This window comes from Adelges cooleyi, unplaced genomic scaffold (assembly GCF_023614345.1).
Source record: "Adelges cooleyi isolate 19-005CV unplaced genomic scaffold, UGA_ACOO_1.1 ACOO_flye_CR_arks_rails_tigmint_CR_PRNA_8, whole genome shotgun sequence".
Taxonomy (NCBI): domain Eukaryota; kingdom Metazoa; phylum Arthropoda; class Insecta; order Hemiptera; family Adelgidae; genus Adelges; species Adelges cooleyi.
This window is the reverse complement of record NW_026096513.1, coordinates 4,248,697-4,272,741: the sequence shown is the minus strand read 5'-3', so window position 1 is coordinate 4,272,741 and position 24,045 is coordinate 4,248,697. Positions and strand designations below refer to the sequence as shown.

General features: G+C 30.4%; 3 protein-coding genes across 6 annotated transcripts in view; 2 read left to right on the top strand and 1 right to left on the bottom strand.

The window, feature by feature from the left end:
* Positions 1-9,012, bottom strand: part of LOC126845695 (leucine-rich repeat-containing protein 4C-like) — a 93,321-nt gene extending 84,309 nt beyond the window's left edge. For 3 of the 4 annotated variants that reach the window (XM_050584520.1, XM_050584518.1, XM_050584521.1), the window contains exons 1-2: positions 8,845-9,012; positions 3,208-3,351 (exon numbers count right to left, since the gene is read on the bottom strand). The gene's annotated coding sequence lies outside the window, so the exon portion shown is untranslated. The remainder of the gene's footprint in view (positions 1-3,207; positions 3,352-8,844) is intronic. The other variant, XM_050584519.1, reaches the window with a different exon arrangement.
* A 2,415-nt stretch (positions 9,013-11,427) lies between these two features.
* LOC126845597 (serpin B4-like) lies at positions 11,428-14,079 on the top strand. The gene is made up of 7 exons (XM_050584337.1): positions 11,428-11,570; positions 11,890-12,069; positions 12,131-12,338; positions 12,435-12,649; positions 13,074-13,259; positions 13,329-13,473; positions 13,697-14,079. The coding sequence occupies exons 1-7, from the start codon at positions 11,490-11,492 to the stop codon at positions 13,834-13,836; spliced, it is 1,155 nt and encodes a 384-aa protein (XP_050440294.1). The 5' UTR covers positions 11,428-11,489; the 3' UTR covers positions 13,837-14,079.
* Positions 14,080-18,673: 4,594 nt separating this feature from the next.
* On the top strand, positions 18,674-20,950 carry LOC126845871 (uncharacterized). The gene is made up of 6 exons (XM_050584861.1): positions 18,674-19,409; positions 19,519-19,582; positions 19,720-19,819; positions 19,899-20,018; positions 20,207-20,365; positions 20,813-20,950. Exons 1-6 carry the CDS (start codon positions 18,674-18,676, stop codon positions 20,876-20,878), a joined length of 1,245 nt encoding a protein of 414 aa, XP_050440818.1. The 3' UTR covers positions 20,879-20,950.
* Positions 20,951-24,045: the final 3,095 nt, after the last annotated feature.

Sequence of the window (24,045 nt, the reverse complement as noted above, 5' to 3'; positions counted from 1 at the left end):
TAAGAAAATTATAAGTTGGTTGTTAAATCTAAAGTATTTTCCTATCCTAAGCAAACAAAAATAAATTTCACAAAAAAATTTGCAACATAAAAAATGTACGTGGTAGGCCTACCATATATAGGTAGTGTTTTTTTTTACATTAATGTACGTACATTATGCTTAGAGATTGGTATGGGTGGTAGAGTCTACGCTCTGTTAATGATACTATCTACTGCTGTTGTTCCAAGACAACGCCGGCAGCTGGCGATAAGACCTAAGTAAAAAGAACAGATGTTTACTTTAGTTTGTAATATTATTCCACCGACCCTAAAGTGTTAATAATTAACAACCATAGCCGTTTTAAGATTATGACTGGAACGTTGAATTTATGTATTTTACGAAATTGCCAATAAAAAAACATTTTAAAATAGCTAACTTATAGTTAATATATGCTTAAATTTAATTTCACAAATGACGCTAATTGTATTCAGTACCTACTGTGTTAAGAAATATAAGGCGCTTGTGAATAGTATTATATTTTGAGTAGTATATATAAATTAGTTATTTGCTTCACGACATCGCCCTGCGCTTGAAGCTTGCCACTTGTTATGAATATTATTAACATAATATTGAACACTTTCAAAGGCACCTTGAGGCTCAAGTGTGTTGATTTTTGAGCACCGCGTAGTAGTTTCTTTTTTTCAATCACACAAATCAATAATGGGCACATCGTCAAACGGTCGTGTATCTAACACCCGTATTCGCAATAATTGTATACCGGTATAGGTATAAGGTGCTGTTTGCTCTTTGGGTGATGGCAAAAATGTCTTATAACTTAAAGCAAAATATTATAATGCACCATTTAATTTGTATATATTACCAACCTATTCGTGTTTGTGGTTTGGACAGGTGCAAAAGATTTATTAGCTAAACTTGTAAAAATTAGATGTTCACTAGAAGTACCTATTTCAGTGGCTACTTCTAAGCTTGTTGAAAAATTAAAATGATTTTCTTTTATTTTGTAGCCGTTGTCAGAAAAATGTTTGCACTTGCTACTAGGTATATAAACACTAGTTGCTGAATAAAACAAATGTGTTTTTCGAAAAATCGTCATAAAATCTAGATAATTTGGATTGTATTTACATAACAAATACAGATGTTTGGATTATCTGGATAATATTTCCTCGCCCCTCCCCCTCTTCACTATTGGTACTATAAATCAATAATTACTAATTTTCGAAATGATTACAAAAACATGAAGTTACTAATTTTAAATAGGATTTTTTTTATTTAATAGCTTATTAATAGTTAATACAATTTGTGGATAGTTCGTAATTAGGAAATGTAAAAAAAATGTATAACCTACACAATTAAGTACCTCACTTCTAAAATTTAGTTCAAAGATTTTTTGAAGGTGTACAAAATATATTAAAGAGCGTTGTGTGCCAGTGGCTGTAGAGCACATATTGTACTGTACATATTCTCAATATATAAGTGTATATTATGCTTCGAAATGATACGTTATACAGACATCAAATCATTGATCGGAAACGTAATTATAGGTCGCAAGAGACCGAAAAAACTCAAGTATACAAAAACTTGTATACACACTGCACACACAGGGAAGATAAGACGTATTAAGTTAATACAGACGAAAGTTTCTATACGCGCGACCATCAACCGTCGAGTAATCCACGGTAATGTGTATACAAGCATGTGGTACCAGTGGCAGTTGATCCAGGCCTCTGTCGTCTCATTCCCCTCATGTAATGTATCTTTCGGCTGGCACAATTTTCACTGCGACCGCAAGCAAATAAGTTCAATAAATCCCACGACATTTCGATTCTATAAATGCATTAGAAGCTCAGAACTGATAACGACATTAGCGAATCCAAAGGTTATTAAAGACGATTAGAAGAAGACATTACTTCATTTAGGATGCTCACGCTGTTAGAATTTATACCGTGGTTTAGTTTCACAACTCCACCAATATTGATTTACAATAAGGAGAAATACAAGTTAATTAACCGAAAAAGATAAAATAGTTATACGATTGATACGAATGTCGGTTGATAAGGAAATATGTCAAAAGGCTGATAAAAGATAGGATTTTAATTATAATGGTGACTTATAAGGAAAGTAATGTGAAATAAACTGATAAGAGATATAATAGCGATAAGAATAGTTATTAATACTAACTAATAGGGACTAGCTACGAAGTATAACTTGTTGGAACTTTTGGAGTTTTATTTTTATAAATTCATAGCTGTTATTATTGATCTTAAATTAACAAATTAAATTACAGTAAATTCAACCTGATATATTCTTAAATTGCAAAATTGGTACAATGCAAATAGGAATGTCTACTAATTATCGCTCCATAATAATATTAAATAAAATTATCGGTTAGATCTTGGCGTTGTTTTTCATCAAAATCTTTCGTTTTTAATATATTTCGATTGATACTGCTAATTAGACTTGAATATACTTTGTCTTATCCCGGGTTATATATTTGAGCTTAATAATGAGTTATTTTAGAAGACTCTTATGACAACGCCTTTTTTGGATTATTAATTTTAGTTTATTGCTTTGAAATCGACCGTTCAAATTAGTTTAATTGACTCTTTGGGAACTCTCAACCCGTTCTTGACAAGTTCTTGGCTACTCCACTATCTCCTGATTCCTGATTTTATAAAACGAAAACAATATATATATTAGGTATTTAAATATTACACTTTCTAATCGGACAGATTCACCTTGTGATTGCCTAAATCGCTTCATAGCACACACTTTTGATAGGTATACGATAATCTAACTAATAGACCTAATTAGCAAAATATCGGTTTACATAAGCTAACGCTTTGCAATTTTTTTAAACTATACAAAACAATAATAATTTCCATTATAACCTAACCAGTATTAGATTTCGAGTATTTAATTAAAGATTTAACATTAAATTTGTTTAATAATTCGTTTGTATAATAAATTGAAATTCTAAAATATTTATTTTGCTCTTTTTATGATCAAATGGAGCTGATATAAAACAATAATTTTGGGTTGACCAACAAAAAAAAAATGGCTAAAAGATTCTGGCGAAAAGTTTAACAGAAAATAAATTAAACGATCATTAGACTGTATATTACAACGTATCTTTTAACGTTCGCTGTATGCTTTTCGAGTAAAATGCAAAGTTTTGAAATCTACATAAAGTGTTGACTATTGACTTACCAGAAAATTAATCCATTTTACGACGGTCCTTACATAACATCCAGTGAAGTAGTACTTAGTCAACAATCGTTTATCGTCAAGTGTAATTGTCTTGCTATGGGTTTTTCTAATAAGATAATATCCGTACAACGATTGAATTCAAGCCTACAAAAATGTTAATATATGTGGTTAATTAAAATCTAAAACTCTACTTCCAGCAATAATTAGCAAGTGTTCCTGTCACCCAGTTAAAAAAAAAACTCATAATTTATTACAATTTCTTTAAGGCGGTAACGTAAGTCTACAAGTTTAGCCGGTAACGGTCAATTATTATTATTACACTTATTATTGCGCTAACGGTAAGTATCCTTGTGTTATCAGCTTCTCACTACTTTTCTCAACCGTGTGACTTAATGAATTACATCAAAACAAGCAGGGCTAAAGATGTCTTAATATGTTTATTTCACGCTCGATGCATTTAATGGGTTCGCAGTTCAAGTGTAATGTACAATTTCGTTTAATTTATTACCGCACATAAAGATTATTTTGCACAATTTATAAAGTTTGTTCGTTTTTCTTGGCCGTGAAGTAAGTAAAACGAGCATTACGTTTTCAGTTCGCGACAAGTCGAATATTATTTTTAATGTCTCCATACTTAATAACAATAATGTAAGCAAAAACTTTATCACTTAAGTCGTTTGCGTAACTCTCATTTATATGCCATACACATTCGGCTGACGTTTTAATACACGTTCGGAAATTAATTCGTTTACTTAGGAAACTGTTTCAAATGCATGCCAGACATTCACATATTATAGTAATAACAATCGTATTATTGTTAGTTTTATAATACACAATCATTTAGTCGGTCATAACTTATATTTTTATACTGTTTTTTTTCCTTTTGTTACAACGCCCTCTTAGTGTTCGGCGAGGAGACCCGACTGGATTAAATAAAATACACTTCCCGACACAACATACATTCGCAATAAAGTAAAAACGGAATTTAATTTTTCCAATTTTAATAAAACCTGTACATAATGGTATTATTTTGTACTTGGGACGATATTCTGGTAGATGTCCAAATAATACGTTTCGAGAGCAACCGATGATTCATGGCCCAAAATCTCTATCAACAAACTTTAAGTGTAATTTATGACATTTTCCTTTAGATGTACATGGAAATTGCGAAACTGTTCGGTTGTTTCTATGGCCGATACAGACGTTTGACGAATCGAAACGTTTAAAACTTTGCAGTGGAACGCGAAATGGATAATCAGCAATAGGTACGTTTTCACTTTAGTAAAAGTAAACGTCAAAAACAAAATGTATCTCTTATAAAAGTTTATATTTAACAATGTTGTCGTTTGAAAAAGTGCGAGTAGCAAGCATCGGGTTTAAAATATTGGTTAATTCTGGTGTCGATAAAAATGGCACCGGTGTAAGTGTGATATTATAACAATTGAAATTATAACCTAATACAGCATATTTGGTATTTGGTGGTATATACTTTATTTTCGATGAAAATGAACAACGTGAAAACATCGAAATTTTAAGATTTCATATAATGTAATAACTAAACAATAGTTAAGAAAAAAAACAATTAAAATAAAAAGTTTTAAAATAAAAAAAAAATATTAAAAATATTACTTTTATCACTTCAACATACACCATATTAATATACTTAAAAAATGTTTTAATAATATTATATTGAAACATATTATTTTAATATAAGTATTTCAATAGCATTTCCTTAATATTATAATTTTAAAAGTTATACATGTATAATTTTCTTAAAATCCTTAAAAAAATATATTAGTTATACCTTAATTGTTATAATATTACCCTATGATAAAAAATGTTATTTTTATTTAATTCAAGTATCAAATTTAAGTGCCACTAATGGCCGACTTCTTTATCAAATGTATCACATGTTTTGTATTATATTAACACATACACTATTATTGTGCTATACATTGTACAGATTGTATATTAAAAAATAAAAAATAAAAATGTAATTTAAGTAAATACAAATATTGTTCTATAAGCTAATTATTATTGGCGGTTTTTATGCATGCCAAGAAATGGTTCTATATCATTGCCAGAATAAACCTTAAAATACATAATTATATAATATATTATATAAAGTTCATATTTTGGAATATTTGGCTAAAGTAACTAAACTATACCTACCTACGGTACTTCGGTCCTGAGGACGTGTCTCCCTCTTATTAATCAGTTCTTTCTGAGCTATTTGTTATTTTTAAGTTGATTTAACTTGTGTACCTATCATTAAGTGTTATACAAGCTTGGTTCTCTATGAACATTATAATGTATGATTTCATTCAAGTGTCGGCCAAGAGGAGGTCCGTGGTACTTTAGTAGTGCTTTTAGTGACATATAATAATTATTAACTATAGAACAATATTATTGTTCCAATTCTCGTGTAGCTGAATAGTGAATAGTGAATCCACTAAAACAAATTTGACAAAAGAACACAACGGTGCACCAGTGTAGGTACAACGTTTCCAATCAAAGCAATCTGGATTGTTTAGTCATTTGCAACAACAGCATCTGTTCGCAAAATCACACAATCACGCCAAAGTAATGTTTTCAAATAATATGTAAACTCTCGGTTGACTATATATAGTTGTATGTTAAACAAGTAGGTATTGTAATCAAATGTTGCCGAAGGGTTAATTTAGTACCTACAGCTAATTGTGGTATGTTACCCCAAGACCATAGGACCGGAGTTTACACTCTTGACCATAATAACCAGTATAATAGTTATGGACTTTTGGACTGACAGTTTATTGTATTAATTACAATTGACTACAATCAAATCACATTTACTTATTTGTGTTGCCTATTTGGTTTTGTGATATTTAGTTCCTGAAACTGAGATAAAAATATATAGATTACACTGTACAACGAAATTTGAACTTTTTGTATGTAACAAGAACAAAAATCCATACATTTTTCAGGATTTGTATTATAAAATACTAACTTTGTTTAGTGCGTCAATTTTTTTTTTTTATAAACCGCTTCAGTAAAAATGATAAAAACAGGTTTTTATGATATTTCAAAATTTTAATGGGTAATTTTAAGTATACAGCAAATTGGTTTTTAATATATAATAATTACATTTTTGTTTTGCCATTATATATTAGCTCAGTATTGTTCACTATTGCGTTACGGTAACATCTATGGCTAAGTGCACATTTATGCTTTTACATGTAAAATTTAATACTACTAAATTCACTTTTGTTGAAACACTGCTACAACATGGCCATTATAACTAAGCACAGAAGTATTATACATAATACGATACGCACCGACCTGTCGGGCGATATTAGGTTTACTAAAAAAGTATGTGTAATGTATTCTCTTTAACAGCCGGTCTGAGGAATTTCGGGTTTGATTTGAAAACGTGCCTAGCCCGCACGGTTCGAACACTCATTTGTGTGGTTTCCGTACCGACCAACTTATTTGTTTTGGCGAATAAGACAACAGTACATAAGGTACCGTAACACAGATTTATATTCAAAGGCGTGCCAAGGGTCTAAGCGTTACCACGGAACATTAGAATCGTGATAATTTGCTTAAACTAAAGCGCCGTGCACATTATTGTACAAACAAAATACTATAAACATACGCACTCGAGTTATCTACCCTTACTTAATTTGTCTTGGAAATCAAAATAAATAATTTCTTTAGTACGCAGAAATATTCAAAACATTTATAGTTGTTACTGAAATAATACGTTGTTAGCAGTTGTATAGACTAAAAAGAGTCACCTAAGGAGCAACACGATAAAGGTAAATAGAAATAGATGTAAATAAATTGAAAGGGATGTGTGGATTGATTGGGTTATGAGATAAAGCATAGAAGAAAAGAAGGGAATTCTTTCAATAATAATAAAAAATTGTATAAAAGGTGAGGGAAATAAATAGTTCTTCATATGTATATTTTATTTTTTGACAAAAAAAAACATTAAAAAAAACCGAAGTCAAATATTTATGTTATTGTGAAAAATAACTAAAATTCAGACATCAAAGCCATTTTTGGTACTCGGAAATTGTTTTTTCAGTTAGGTGGTCGATTTTATTAATACTTTTAATTATTATACACGTTTTAAACATTCATAATAATATTTATTCCTAACGCTGCTATTCTTTCAAAGCGTTTCGCTTTGAGGTGAATCGATGAAAACACATAAAAAAGCTTGTAAGCCGCGGATTAGGTTTTAGTTCTTTGAAATAACGTTCCTTAACTGACATTTAAATCAATTGAATTAACAGAGGATTTAGGGTTATTAAAAGAGCAGAAACATTTTCTCAAGTTGGCCAAAAAAAAAAGATTGAATTCACATGATAACTGCAATTTAATTTAAGCGCACGGCAGTGCGTCAAGCCAAGTTGCAGCAAAGCTAGTGTATCTTTACACGAACCAATTCACTCTGTTTTTCTAACCCACATATCTCTGTTTCCTCTTAAGATAACCTTTTGAAATTTAAAACGTAGATTAAGTTTAAGTAGCTTAGATTACTGTAAAAAATTAAGCCCTTATTATTGAGCCTTTTCAAAAGGGGAGAATTTCAAAGTTTTAATTTTTGTTACTGACTAACTCACTCACTCACTCATCATCAAAATTATAAAACACTTCCCGTATAGGTAGAAACGTGAAATTTGGCACAAAGATAGATCTTATAGTGCAACTAAAGGAAAAAATCTGAAAGTTGAAATTTTATCAAAAGTAATGCCTCTTTAGAGAGTGCAGTTCTAAAGGCATGAGATGTGACACGCATGAATATTGGTTGATATATTAGAGTAATTAGTACAACGAATTTGGCAAATTATTCATAAATAAAATTAATGCATAAATTAATGCTTACAATTTTTTATTCTTAAAAATTGTAAGCTGTGTGAACTTGGTAATTTAAAAGTAAACATTTTTATAAATCTAAAAGAGGCTATGTTAATTTTCGGCAAAAATATATTAGACCACTTGACAAGTAAATCAATACTCTCTCAAAATTATGTAAAAAATATGGCGATCACAAGATCAAAATTGAAAAAGTGATGAAGATAGTTTAGTAAAAATATAGTCTTATTGAAAATCAAAACTTTAAGGTGTGTTCGGTCTCTTAAGAACCAAGATATAGACATATTAAATGTATATACCTATTTTTATAAGTTTACCTAAAACGACTAGGGGTTACTTTGGTTTCTTCAACTTCCAAAATAATTTAAGCACTGATTTCTTTTATTAAATTTTGCGCAGAAGCCCACCGTTTTATGTTTATTTCGTTAAATAAAATGTTCAGTGTAACATTATGAAAATCGTATTATTGTTTTTAAATCGATGGATGGCCGGAGGGGAATGTTAAATATACACTAACAACGAAAATAATAAACAAGGCGCACATCCCTGTAAAAACAGTTTTATTAAACGTTTTATTGAAATATTTATTATTTAAAAAAAAAATGAAAAACCTATAACAACTATGATAAACAATAGTTTATCATAGTTTACCGCGGTCAATTCTCTCGACATATATGCTACAAAATGTAATCCGATAAACCTCGTACTTCATCGACGGGACGGTGACGAACTTAAAGTCAAGCCGTTATGTTAATTGTTTTGGGGGTGACTCACTTGAATTTCAGCAGTTCTCCTGTTCATCTGATCGTGTTTCCCAATACAAACACAAAACATCACCACCGTGTGTCGGGCAATCCGTTGCCGATTGTCTATTTAACACGTGCAAAACAACCGTCGCTATCGAAACGCACGTACACCGCGGCACGAGTCGTCATCAAGACAGATCTGCCCACGGAAGGGCTGCTACTCGTGCTCGCCGGCCGAATCGCCAACGCGCCAACACCGCCGCTTGTGGCCAATCTCGGTAGCGGTACAAAAATATCATAATAGTTCATACCGCGGTCAAATATTTTTTTGTTTAATTTGTTTTTTTTTTTACTTGCCGTCCATACTTCAAGTGTACACGGCGTGCGGTCGACCGTGTAAGTGCAGCTGTATACGACATTATACGCGAGGAGGCTGTTTTTTTAAACCCGGTAAAAATACACAATTTTTCAAAAACGGGTCTGTCTCAAATTTATTTTTTCAAGAAGCCACAGTGGACTAATACTTGTAGTGTGTAAACATTTTGGTAAGCTCTCGTGGGTTTTCGCACGGTATCAGAGGTTCCCAGCCGGCCAATAAGGTATTATTCTTCAAATGGTCTAATACTTGGTTATAACATGGCGAAAACAAAAAAATAAGACCACGAAGGCCCGGGTCGTCGGCATCAAACACCGTGACTTTAATGATAACTTGAAAACTTGTTATCATGTCGAGAACCGAAAACCTAACAATTTCAAACATCAAGTACATAACTAAATTAGGGTTGATTTCAAAATGACCCATCTGATAAAATATATTTCATAACTACAGACGCTACATAATATAATACATTTTTTAATAGTTTTAGTAATAATTTCAATGTTTATTTCAAATCCACCTGTATGGCAAATAGAAAGCCAAAACCAGACATATTTTAAAAAAACCAACCGAAATCTTGGTGTCGAAAAGAACTATAAAACAAATTTGGTAACAAAACCAACTATGTATAACAAGATTTTAAATAAATAAAAATGTCTATAACTCTTGAAATCATTTTTTCATACAATACAATTTTACACATCATTTTAAATATATTTATTAAATATACACTGTCCAATATTTGGATATTTGTTATTTAAATAATAAAATATAAACATGACCGGATATAAAGACGATATACCTATTGCTTTGTTAACTTTAAAAACGTCGAAGAACCGCAGATCTTACTGACAAAAGTAGCTATGGAAATTGAACGAAACGGTTAGGTTTAGGAGTATAATCGATAATAATTAATTACTTTTATTATGTAACATTAAACATCTGTTCGCTATTTTATAGTATAGTTCATACAATGGGAAACAACCAATTGTTTTTTTTTAGATATTTTTATAAATTCACAAATATTTGTTTTTAAATTGGCAACATTTATTCAAAAACGGTTTTGTATTATCAATTTTGACACTGTACTTAATACTTTGTGCACTGTCAAATAAATTAAAAATTAAAGGACACTCAGTGGGCACTTTATATATTTGTTCGACGCAATTATTTTTGTTTACATACTATTAGTACAAAATATAAACACAGTACAAGTACACATGTATTCAATGACTAAACCTTTTTTGTTTTATTTGTTTATCGTTACGAACAACATCGGTTACTTACCGCTGTGGTGTTTTGTCAATATTTTCTATAAGTGCACTGTAAAACGTACAATTTTGAATTTGCAACTGGCAATTTTTGCTCGTTGCATACCTTTCACTTTTGTACTGACAGGGGCCGACTTCTTTGGTTGTTCAATTAATTTTACTTTAAAAAGAATTATTACTACGTGGATGATTTTCAACACGTGAAAGTTTCGATACATTCATAGAACTATTATTATTGAGTAACCTATTATTATTTGCGTTAACGAGCAAAGAGGATATAATTACAATGTATAAATCTAGTCTTTTTGTAGTTATCTACTTAAATCGTATAACCAAAAATATAATAGGATATCACGGTTTTTATCCTAGCCTAATATAATAATTAGAATAAATGCAATTTGTCAAATATATTCGTTCTTTAGCCAAATAAACATAAGTAAATTTTGAACGGAAAACTACCTGGTACTTGTACTATCTATATTGATTTATTATCTTTAAACATTGTTCATTTTGCGTTAGAAGATGGGGCGTTATGATTTACTATATAGGTTGCCATAAATTAATTATAATTATTCGTTTTGGCTGGTGTGGTATTTCATCCTGCTGGTGGCCTTGGACGACCTTATATTACTGTGTGTACTCAACGTACTTTATTATAACACCGAACGCTATTTAACCATATCGAATTTGCCTAATTAACACTAGATAATAATGTCGTATGTAGTTATTATGCAATAAGCATAATGATATTATACTATATTATGTACAACTAATTCGTTTTTGAATAAACTGTTTTCGAACATAGTTCAATAACGCTAATGGTCATAATATTATTGCAATAGGTCTTGTATATAGGAGCTGTTTACTTTAAAAAAATTACCATAAAGTAGAAAAAAATAATACCTATACATATAGGTCAATCGATAAGTAGCTACAAATAAAAATAATAATGAATCCGGCATTGGTCGGTCGATTAGTCTAGCGTTGGCAGCGGTGTACAAACGACTGAATCATCAAAGTACAACTATGGCGTTGGCGAGCACCGCTGAACTGGGCATTCACTCGTTAAATTCTGCCATTAACGACTTCTCATCTTCGCTGTACACAGTAAGTGTCTGTCCAAGTATGTTAAACAGATATCAGCACTTACACTGTTCGATTTATTTGTAGCAACGCATTTGATGTGAAATTCAGTGGTTTGAATATATAAAATTGTTAGGACCAAAATTAAAAAACCAAATTAGAAAAATCCTCAAATTTGTACGATAAAAATATAGTTTAAAATTTGAAGAATTTGATTGTGCGTTTTCTTGTGTAGTACAAGTGTTGTTGATTTTTTTCATAATACAATGAAACCTCTATGATTTGTTCCAAAAACGTACCTAGCTCATCGCAAACACTATTATTTCTTTATATTTTTCTAAAGGAATTCCGTAAGAACGATGGAAACATTTTCTACTCGCCGTTAAGCATACAACTGGTGTTGTTCCTAACCAGTATAGGAGCTAAGGGAAAAACCTATGAGGAGATCACCAACACGATACGCTTACCCCCGAGGAAGTCCGAATTACTTCCCCTGTACAAAGATCTATTGTCATTTTATGAGGTATCCCATTGACGGCTCGTCGTCAACCATTGGCAAATTATATAATTTTTTTTTCTTTTAGGGATCCGAATCTTTCACGTTGGCGACTGGTATGTTTGTAGAAAACGCAATTAACTTGAACGCCAGTTATGTGGAGACGGCCAAAAACTACCTCCAGTCGTCTGTGGAGAAGTTGAACTTTCAAACCGATCCCAACGCGGGGAGAAGTCATATAAACGACTGGTTCCGTTCGCACACGAATGGGAAAATCGCCGAACTCTTCCCTGAAGGTATTTCTTATTGCGTTGCTTTATTTTTTTAACGGTGTAGGAACAAAATATACATTGTACATAAATAAAAATGTTCAATGCCATTTTCGAACGCAGGAAGCATCAATATGGACACTCGGTTGGTGCTGGGCAATGCGATGTATTTCCATGGTACTTGGACTACTAAGTTTCCGGTAAATTCATCCGCAGAACTACCATTTTATCAGACTCTAACCGACAAGGTCAACGTGACGACGATGCGCTTGGTGCACAATTTAAGATACTACAAAGACGCCGGTCTACATTTCTCTGCGCTGGCGCTGCCTTACCAGGTTAGATTTGAGTTGGTTACAATGAACATGTACGAAATCTATCATCTAAAATAGCTATTAACCCATATACAAAATCATGCAATTGACGTGGTCCTACCTATACCACGATATTTGTCCCAGAACAAGATAAAACAGTTTGCAAGGTGTTAAATACAATTTTTGTTCGCTATTGTATGTAACTTGAGATTTCTGTACTGTTTGCTATGAAACTAAAACACCGGGAATGCTGAGATATCTCTAAACAGTTATGACCAATGCCTAATCCAAGAATCTCCAAGAAAAGCACAGTAGGTTACATTCTTAATCCTTTCTCCCATCTGGACACCTTATGGGAAAATAATGCATGACTTTAAGTGACTATAAGTGTTATTACGGGACTTTTGTGATATTTTCAAAAAAAAAAAATGTTTATGTCTAACTACAGGGATATAGTTTTCAAATGATAATCTTGTTGCCCGATGCCAAAGACGGTCTCGCCGAATTAGAGTCTAATTTATCGAAAATACAACTTCACGATTTGGAAAAAAATATGACATTTCACAATGTCGATGTTACTCTGCCAAAATTCAAAATCGAACAGACTTCTGAACTCAAAGCTACGTTGTCTAAAGTCTGTACACATTTCAGCTATTCAATTGGTAAAGATAATAAAATATTGTTTTTTTTTACCATCAAATAGATGGGTTGTCCAACTATGTTCTCGGAAAATGCTGATTTAACCGATATAGGACCGTTCAAGGAAAGCCAATTGTACGTCAGCAGTGTTGTACACAAAGCAAATGTGGACGTTACCTTTGAAGGTACTGAAGCAGCTGCAGCTACGGGTAATATCATATTTTATTTTCTTATAATTTGATATACCAAACGGTTGTTGATGTGAATTGAAGTGAGTGATATTTTGCATTAAATAAGAGGTAGATACTGTGAAGATGGTATGAAAACAGATATATGTGTAGAGTTACTACTAGCGTGAACTATTTAATTTAAAATTATTGTAAAAATATGGATATAAAAATGGTGTCGTCTAAAAAAATCACACATTTTCAGGTCTCATTGCCAACACGAGGTCCTTTCACAGGAAATCTATTGAATTTCCTAAAGCCGTTTTCTTAGCAGACCACCCCTTCATTTTTGTCATCACCAGCGGTAAAACCATTATGTTTATGGGACGACTTAAGAAATTTTAATATTTCCGTTGTGCGTTTTAAGTATTGAAATAATGTTTAACATACATAATTGGCACGACGTTACTATAATACCGTCGAATATAACAAACCCACTTAGATGTTAATGGTAAAATATGTTTGCATGTATTACCCATATCATAATAAATTATTATAATACATTGGTCTAACGTTATTATCTTTACAAATATTTTACTCAAGATGAGTAAAAAATAAATATTGTTTTGACTTGTGTTTGTAAATTTATTTTGTATATTGTATTTTAAATAATATAAATCTTATGGTGTAATAATTTCTCACGTCGAATGTTCAAGTCATAAGTTCAAAGTTGAGAAAAAAAACAGAAAAAAAAGAGAACAAGATAAAAAATAAACATAACTCATTTTTCGTTAATAACTAGACTGGATAGAATTGTTTTTAATTTAAAAAAAAAACAGGTGGTGTATTATTAGTCTTGATTTTTTTGTAAACCCAATCTCCCAAAACCCAAACGTTTCTAATTAAAACAACAGCTATCTCGATCAAAGCTTCGGTCTTCCGCCGGACGAACCGTGTCAAAAACGACAGTTAAGACACATCTAAAACGACAAGGCCAGGTACCACATCCAGATATTTGTTTAACAATGAGGAAAAATATAACTAATTAAATGTTTCAGCACAATATTTTTTTCTTTTTTAGAATATTGCTGTTGTCCTTGTTGGATTTACTAAACTATATAAGTAGAATAATGTTTAATAATTTATGTATGTTTGTAAATTATTGTTAAAAATAACGATTACGCCAGCTTATCAGGACAGTAATTATTATTGCTACGCTGCGCGGTCATTTGGTGCCTATTAAACAGATAGAAAATAAAATATACCTTTTATCGTTGTGAACAAACGAGCAGAATAAAAGTCCAGTTTAATTTGCATGCTTCTAATGGGTTTACAAGTGTGCTTATCGCCAAAAGGTCGACTTGTGTTTTTACATTCTCTTAACTTAATTTAACCGTAGCCTTTTATTATCATATATATTATATATATATTATCAATTGTTGCCAATCGATTTTACAGTACGAATAAAAAATATAGTTGCATCACATTTTTCAAATTTCAACTTTTGGCACAACAACAGTACATAATACTAGAAGCTCTACAATAACCGAATATTATCGCATAGCCACCTTTGTGGTTTTGTTTTTAGTGACTATTCTTTTTTAAATACTACACAAGGGTCAAAGTGTATACCTAAAATCGTACCGAAACCCACAACACTATGCAAATGCATTATGGACCGTTTTATTCTCATGTTATAGGTACTAGAGTCGGTGAATTCAACGGTATTAAGCGCATAAACTAGCTAAAGCACCCTCAGAAGTTTAAGTTTTTGTGTATTTTGTATAATGTAGATATTTCCTAGTGAGATTGCACAATATAAACTGTGTAATATGTAATATATTTGGCGAACAAACAACTTAACGTTATTTTTGAAAAATATTTAAAAAAATAAAACATTAAAATAGATATAAATATTTTTGATCAGTGACCTACTATTTCAGATATATTTAACCAAACGTTTTTAAGACATATTAATTTTAAATATTACTATGTAAACGTCGAAAAATAAAAAATCAATTACATTGAATACCGCACACTATTGAACGTTTTCTCAATATTTTGAATTAAATAAAAATACACATACATAATATGTATGTTGGAGGTTTGAATAGGCAATTGAGGATTTTCAATTTATTCACAATACTTATAAATGCCTTCATTTTCCGCCAATTTAAAAAGTTAATTACAAATATAAGTTACTATTTAAGATTCAAAAGTTGATAGTGTTATGGAAAAATATGAAGCTTCGAAAATCGTCTAATATTGTAAAATACGAATTAACTATAATGTCTCCAAATAGGAATACAGCAAAATTGAGATTATTTTAATAGAAAATGTGTGTCTTATGAATCATCTTGTACATGCAATTTTTTAAACAGTATATAAATTGAGGTATACACATTTAGACGATAAACATAATAATAATGACCTCGCGAATTGACGATTTTTATATTAAATATTGCTAAATTTTAGTATTTACCATTTGTTTTATAAAATTTGCCTTTCTGAAAAATTGTGTTAGTTTAGATTTTAACCGGTAAAATAGTTAACAAATCCTCATTTCGTTAACATACAAAATATTATAATATTATATTCTCTTGTAGAACGATTAACGTAGTAGTACATTTTGATCACACTCTTTCATCGATAATCAACAAAATATCCGATAACGACCGTTTCGTTTACATAAATATTATATCACGCTTAGTGTTGTTTACCCGTCGTTTGCATGATAACACTAGAACTCTTTTGGAACCGCTCAGACAGTTACGTTTAAAGCCCGTTCATCGTCTAGGGGTTTAACGGTCACGATTTACAGTTCATACCGTTTCTGACGGATTTAATTGATTTAAGGCCTGCTATATAGTATATAAACAACCGCCAAAGTGCCTCGTCGGTTGAATATTATAATAACATAATTGTTGAGAGATGCGAAGACGTGGCTGCTCCGTCGTTGGAATTGATCTGGTTATAAAAACCCGCTGTAATCGGATACTATGTACACTGTAGTGCCGGTGCAGAAGCCACCACAACAACATCAACCACAATTTATCAGCTTTGCGATGCACTTGTGCAAGTCAAATTTATAAGTGAAATATTGATCCGGCGGTGTTGGCTTTTTAAATTTTGGCGTCTTCGGCGAATACTCGGTGCTGTATAATGTTTCCTCGCGGCAGGTGCCCATGCATTATTCAGCAACATTATTGGATACAGTGCCGGTGCTTACTGGCAACGGGCAGCAACAATCGAGTGGAGGCGAGCGGTTTTGTTTCAGATAAACGACGACACGGCTTGCCAATACATAATATAATAATATACAACGGCCCTATTATATTATAGTGGTCGGTTAAACGAGAAAATTATCCACCTAACCGAGGATGCTAAAAAACAGACTGCGGCCAGCAAATGGTCAACAGCCGCGAGTAGACCATGTAAACGGGCAACTCGAGTTGTCAGTGATCATATTTTAATTGTGAATATTATTTCCGATTTCGTTACTATGCAACGTCGTCCTTAACCTGTATTACCTATACACCGATTCACGGAGAAAATCACAAGACATGTCATCGTATAATATATGCTAATATCGCGGGGTGTTAAACAATTAGCATTGAAAAGAAAAATAGAAAAAAATATATCCACCTGTAGGAGTTTCTGCATTTTCAAGTTTCATTAACACCCAACACAATACTTTAGAGATTTTTGAACTCGAACTAATCAATAATAATTAAGAAATTCATTAAAAAATATTATAGGTACACGCTACACCAGAGGCAAGGGAGCCCACAGGGTTTTTACCTACTAAAAACGCGAGTGTCCTGCTGCTGCTGCTTGCTTAACGATTACAGTAAAAATTATTTAAATTAAAAAAAAATGTATAGAAATTAAACATTGATTAAAATACAATTAGTTCACCGTGGTGCTAAAAGATATGCGTTCCATCAATACTTTTGGAGGTTTGTCTGGTAGTCGAGATTATTAAAATAGTGTTCTCGTTCGCTGTCTCATTAAAACCTCAATTATTGCTAGTACGCTTAACGATGAAGTAAAAAAAAAATTGTTACTAACACTTTGTGTCACACAATCGAATATATAAACAGTTTTTAATAGTATAATAAGGGGTTGTTGCGTGTTCTTAGTAAAACGTACCGTACGTAAAATCAATCGAAAAAGAACTTAATGATAGGTTTTTTTTACAAATGTGGATAACAGAATAACGCACAGAATATCGTTAACACCGTAAACCTGTAATTAATCGTATACAGTTGTCCTGAATTTGTATAAGATATAAATATATAATATTGTATGTAATTACTTTGTTCTTAGAAATTGAGTGAGTTGTTTCACTCATGGTCAGCATAGTAAAAATAGGGTTTGTGGTATGTTCTTAGAAACACATCGGTGTACATTTATCGCAAAAGACTTTAATGATATGTTTTTATTTTTTAATAAATGAGGTTATTATAATGAAACACACGATATCTTGAATACAGTAAAATTAATTACGTGTAATTAAGCTTAGACGGGTGTACTAAATTTGTATAAGCCGAAAGGACATTGTTTAACGATGGTTTTTAAATGTAGTAGCATCATTGCTTTGTCAGAAGCCCATACACGAACTTACGACGTCACAGTATAATAATATGTACATTTTATAAGTGAATTTTGTTATGTTTTAAACAGAAGTCAGAAGTAATACAAGATCATCAGAAGGATGTCAATTGAACCGTAAAGCGACAAAAACGTAAAATAACGATTCGGGTAATATAAGCCAAAATTGTAATTGTCCATCTAAAGTTGATTTTAAAATCATATTGCCTACTACTATTAATATAAGAAATTATTTACTAGATTTTATATACACCTACTATTGGCTTAAAAATAATGTTATAAGTTATTTATGTTAGTAAGTATTTTAACCACTGTACCGATAATTTTACCAGTCGGTCTATGAATCTCAAAAAGAGTCATAGTAATTTTAAATACAGTTATTTTTGTATTACACAATCGCAAAATGTATTATTTTATTAAAAAATATGATGATATTAGAATTTAGATTTTTTATTTTTGTTCTATTATATTTTCTATATTGTACATTAAAAATTAAATTATTAGTTTTTACCAATAACAACTAAAAGGAATCGATATAATTGAAATAAAATATTAATCCTAAATATGAACTCTATAACAGATTATGATTTGTTTTTTTTTTTTTAGATAAAAAAAAAGACACCGAGAAATGGCAAATCACAAAAACGATGACAAATCGTTTATCACTAACGTTAGGTTGCTAAAAATGACTGGTCTCTATCAAGTTTTGAATCCAGTTAATTCTGAGGGTTCAACTATGTTATGGGGATGCAATATTTATCAATTGGCTCACATTTTAGTCACACCATTGAACGTGATAATTGTGATTTTCTGTGTGATCGGTCTCATTGCTTGGACAAACGACTTGAACCAGAGGCTAAACATTTGTATGTTATTAGTAGCGGCCACTAATACTTTGCTGAACGCCATTCGAGTCAGTAAAAAATCCGACGTTATTTGGAAATGTTTTGAAATAATGCGGGACGATTTCTTATCTTACAACTATTATAAAACAGACATAGTGAAATATTACAAAAGAAAAACCGTGATAATTACAAACATATACTCATCAGCATTTTGTTTACTACTTATAATTTGGTTGGGCAACCCGGTGTTCATAACTGATTATACAGTAAAAAATTCAGACGGTGACTTGGTACCATACCGAAACAGTGTCCTCAACGTTCTGCCTTATCCGTTCAAAGTCGACCTGTATAACAAGCTGTTTCCAATCATTTACATTATCGAAGCCGTTATATTGACGCAATGTGTAATTGGATTTATAATTTTCGATTCCGTGCTCATTATTTTCTGTTGGTCAATTGTAGCACATCTGAAAACAATCGCTTCGACGTACAGCTCGTTGGGATACGAAAAAATCGAAAGTATGTACTCAAGTATCAACTAACTGTCTACAATATGTACAGTGTACTCAAATATATATATTTTTTGCACTCTTCCTAAATTTAAATTATTTGCGTACTTGTATTTCAGACGAATCAATAATAATTATAGAAAAATTCAAAATAATTATTTCGGATCACACGAAAGTGATATCGTAAGTTTAATTATTATGAAATGTATCCATACAAAAATTTTATATATATATATATATATAATATATATATCTTTATAAATTGCATTGCGCAGTTTCAAATTTAATTGGGTTTATATTTGCTCGGATGTGTTTTGTAGAGTAATGAGAGACTTTTTTCATACTATTCGACCAATAATAGTAACGCAGATTGGAATTACTGCTTGTGTACTAGTTTGTGCGACCTATGCCTATATAGCGGTAATACTATAGTAAACATTTTTTTTATCCTTGAGTAAGCATAGCATTTTGATATTGAATAAATATATTATTATTATAGAACTATTTTTACGGGATGCCGATTATGTCTGCAACTTCGATGAAATATTTAAGTGCTGCGATGTTCAGTGTGCCGCGGTTGTTCGTCTTAACTAAGTTTTGCGGACTTGTAGACAATAAGGTATTGGCGGAAATATTTTGTATTTATCTTAAAACAATTGTCTAAGATAAATATAATAAAATATTTTGATTTTTATAATTATTGCTTCTGCTTATTATTACATCGCCATGTTTAAAAATACAATTGTCAGAAGTATTTTAATTATTTAAACTATAATACCAAGTATAATACCTATTATTTGGTTACAGGTAAACTCGATGAATTTATCATTATACAGTTGTAATTGGTTAGATCAAGATTTATCTTTCCGAAGGCTGGTGTTGTTGGCTATGACTATGAACAGTGTTAATATGAAAACGATTACGATAACACCGATGAAGAACGTCGATTTAAAGATTTTTACAAATGTATGTATCAACCGTACATGTATTTGTATTATGTATTTTATGCATTGCAAATATACTCAACCCAAACCGCACATAAATTAAGCTCCCTCACCACTATGTGATCTCAAGGGGAACTTTTATTTGTCTTTTTTTATTTGTTGATGACAGTTTAATAACAACATAATAGCGAATTAAACATATATATAAATAAAAAGAGATAAAACTTTTGTAGCGTTTTACCAAAATGTAAAATGTAACTAGTACTATTTTTGTTTAAAATTTAAATTATTACGTTTGATTTGAATAATTAACAAATATAAATTTTACTAATATTAATTAATTTCGTTAGATGCAAATGTCACTGTTATTATTCTTCACAACAGAGTGTTCTTCTTTCATCAAAAATCATATTCTTTTACCTCATAATGTGTAAATTTCATAATTTACATGAATGATTGTTTGTTTTAGGTTTTACATATGGCGTATTCTATTATATCCGTACTATTAAAGAAAAAATTATCCGAACAAAATTAAAATCACAAATATGCGAAAAGAGTTTTAAGAAAAAATACTATTAATACTATTGGTACAAGTTGCAACAACATAAAAGTATAAAACAATATGCATTGGGGTTTTATTATACTTAGCTATTATTATAGTTATCTTAGTTATTTTTTTTTTATTTGTATTTAAATACAGAACCAATGATATATTATACTAGCTATTATTGATCAAACGAAAGAAGAATAAGTTCTGTACCACTAATAAATACATTAAAGCTATATTGTGTGATTAATAGAAAATACATTTTTTTCTTTATTTAATTTGTCGAGTTATTTTTAACATAATGTTATGCTATATATTTGTTACAAGCTTGATATATTACGTTTTCTGCAGAACTTAATTTCTTTTATGTTTATTTACCTTTGATTTCTGCATGTCCTTAACATTCAAAAAACCTGAATTGATGTTTTTTGTTCTGTATGTGTAAGCTGTTAATCTTCAAAAAAACATCGTCTAGGATTATAATCTTCAAAAACGTACAAAAATATGTATGCGCATTTAATTCTAAAAATAATTATATTATTAATATCTTAGCGAACATTTACTATCTGACTGTAACGTGTAAATATCATTATGCACATCATATTATATTGAGAAAAATCCCATGAATAAATACATAGTAATACAACTTTGGAAAAATATTAATATGTATTCAAGATGAAATAAAAGTGATATGGGTCACTGTAAGTAAAACGATTGGTAGGTATTTAATTAGGTGTCGAAACGAACTATAGTGATTTATGAAAATAAACGGTACATATACGTGTGTATCCATAGGTTTGGTGTCACGTGGATAAAAAAAATAATCAATAAGTGCCTTTATTTTTAATAAAAATTATTTTGTCTTATTCATTTAAGCAGAGAGAAGGCTCTTCATAGTTAATAAAAAACCAACTTTATAAGAGTGTCGTCGGGGGTGGCTTCTTTTTTCAAGCCAACCAAGCTAATACCTTGTAATACTTAATGTAATTATATTGTATAGAATGTATAATTAAAAATAAAAAGTTCTGTTATTTTATTAGGAAACTGGAATTTAAAAAAATGATAAAAAATCCAAAATACTTCTGAAATTATTAAATCTAAAATTTACTGTAACGTGTATGTTACAGTTGTTAAATCAGAAAGCTCATTTTTTTAATTACAATTTACAAACACATGATGAATCGGTCAAACAGCGTGTAGAAATGGGAACAAACTGAGTTTTTTGTAAAATTATTTGTTTTGTAATATTATTTAAAAACATGTTATGATATCGTCATAGTTTAAAACTAATATTTTAAAGTAAATACCATTCAATTACTTTCCTAAATACTTGCTGCTAAATACTAATTTTGTTATATTCTCAAGTTTATGTACACCACGAAAAAAATAGTGTTTTTAAAATCGTTTTATTGCCAGATATTACAGTGGTATAATTCAATTGTTCATGTATTGGATACGCCAAAATAAATGGCAATCCGAACAAGACTGACTGCCACCGTGGGTCGTTGGGTTCCCCTTAAAAGCCTTTTATTTTATCGTTACCATAAGCCAGTCGATTTATTCGTATCAAATTATATGGCAAAATTACAGTGAATATTATGGCGATTTGAATAAAACCAACGAATGAGAGAACACAAAAATTAAACCCTTCACGTTGATTGGCCACCTTATGAAGTGGATTAAGCCTACGCATTTATTACAATAATAACAATACGTGAGTTCCACCATAGTAAGGTCGTCCTTTCCCAAAGTTTATTTGCTCATAAAACATTTAAATACGGACCAAATACTTAAATTAAATATATATATATATATATAATAATTATTTTGTCGTCTGATCTGACGGGTTTGCATTTAGGTAAAAAATGTGTAAGCATTGTAATCGTGGAAGACAAAAAACTTAGTTTCCGAATCACATATTTAATAAAATCATAACCTAATGTGGTCCTCGAAAAATAAGTCACTTAAAAAAATGTTCCCAGAAAAATAATTCAATATAAGTTCTCTATATTATTCTTTTTACCAATAATTCATTTCTATAAAAATAGTATACATCATACTTGTTTTAAGTGAATTTCTTTTATTTATTTTGACTTTGAATTTTTTGTGTATTATTTTTTTGTTAATTTCAAATACTGTTTGTTCGGCCTCAAATCACATCACGAGATGATCATTTTTATACGCAGTATTGCAACCAAGCTGAGTTCTATTATGTTGATTTTGAATCACCTTATAAACCGTTACTTTGTACTTACTATTAATGGTTTGTATCCAACTTAAAAGTTCTTCATATTTATTAATTTTGAGTTGAATATTTTGTAATTAAAAAGAACAGCAAGAAGTTTGATGGTGCGAAAAACTGTTGAATAAATTTAAATAGAATTTAAAATAAACACTAATTTACACTAATTAATTCAACCTCCTGTTAACTAAACAAAACTTTTTTTAAATTAATTTATATAAAATTGTAGAGCATAAAATTCCTTATTTATTTCTGATAAACCGACAAATTTACATGTTAAAAGACGAATTAAAATAATTTATGTGTTTTCTGTAAGAGAAATACAAAACTATTTGGCATGAAATTTTAACTATTATTATTTTAATAGCGATGGAAACAGCATTTGAGTAAAATATGTTGTATGCATTTTATTTCAATTATTAAACAAATTTCAAACATCTGACGGTTAAAAATAAAATCAAAATTCTCAACCTGATAAAAGATTATTTAAATGTATTTTTGTGGGCGCGCGATAAAATGTTATTAAAATGTTTAAGTGCAATTTGAATGAAAATAATTATAATGATATAAAAAACCACACGAATAGTATTATTTAAATATAATATCCGACGAATGTTCTAAAAGCATTAAAATCTACTTGATTAATACTGCTATTGTCGTGAAAATACATCAGTATCTTGATAAAAAGACAATATAGGATCCGTTTGTACTTATAAAATTGTTTTTACAATATATATGGGAGAATTGTTTTCATAAAACGTTTTAGCGGTTTAAAGACTATAAAATTATAAAACTCAGCTTTTTTTTATTCGCTTTCGTCTGTTAATTGTAGATTTTAATGTATTACCACTTTTTTTGTTAAGAACCGTCAACCGTTACTATTTAATCAAACCGATTGCATCTATGCAATTTT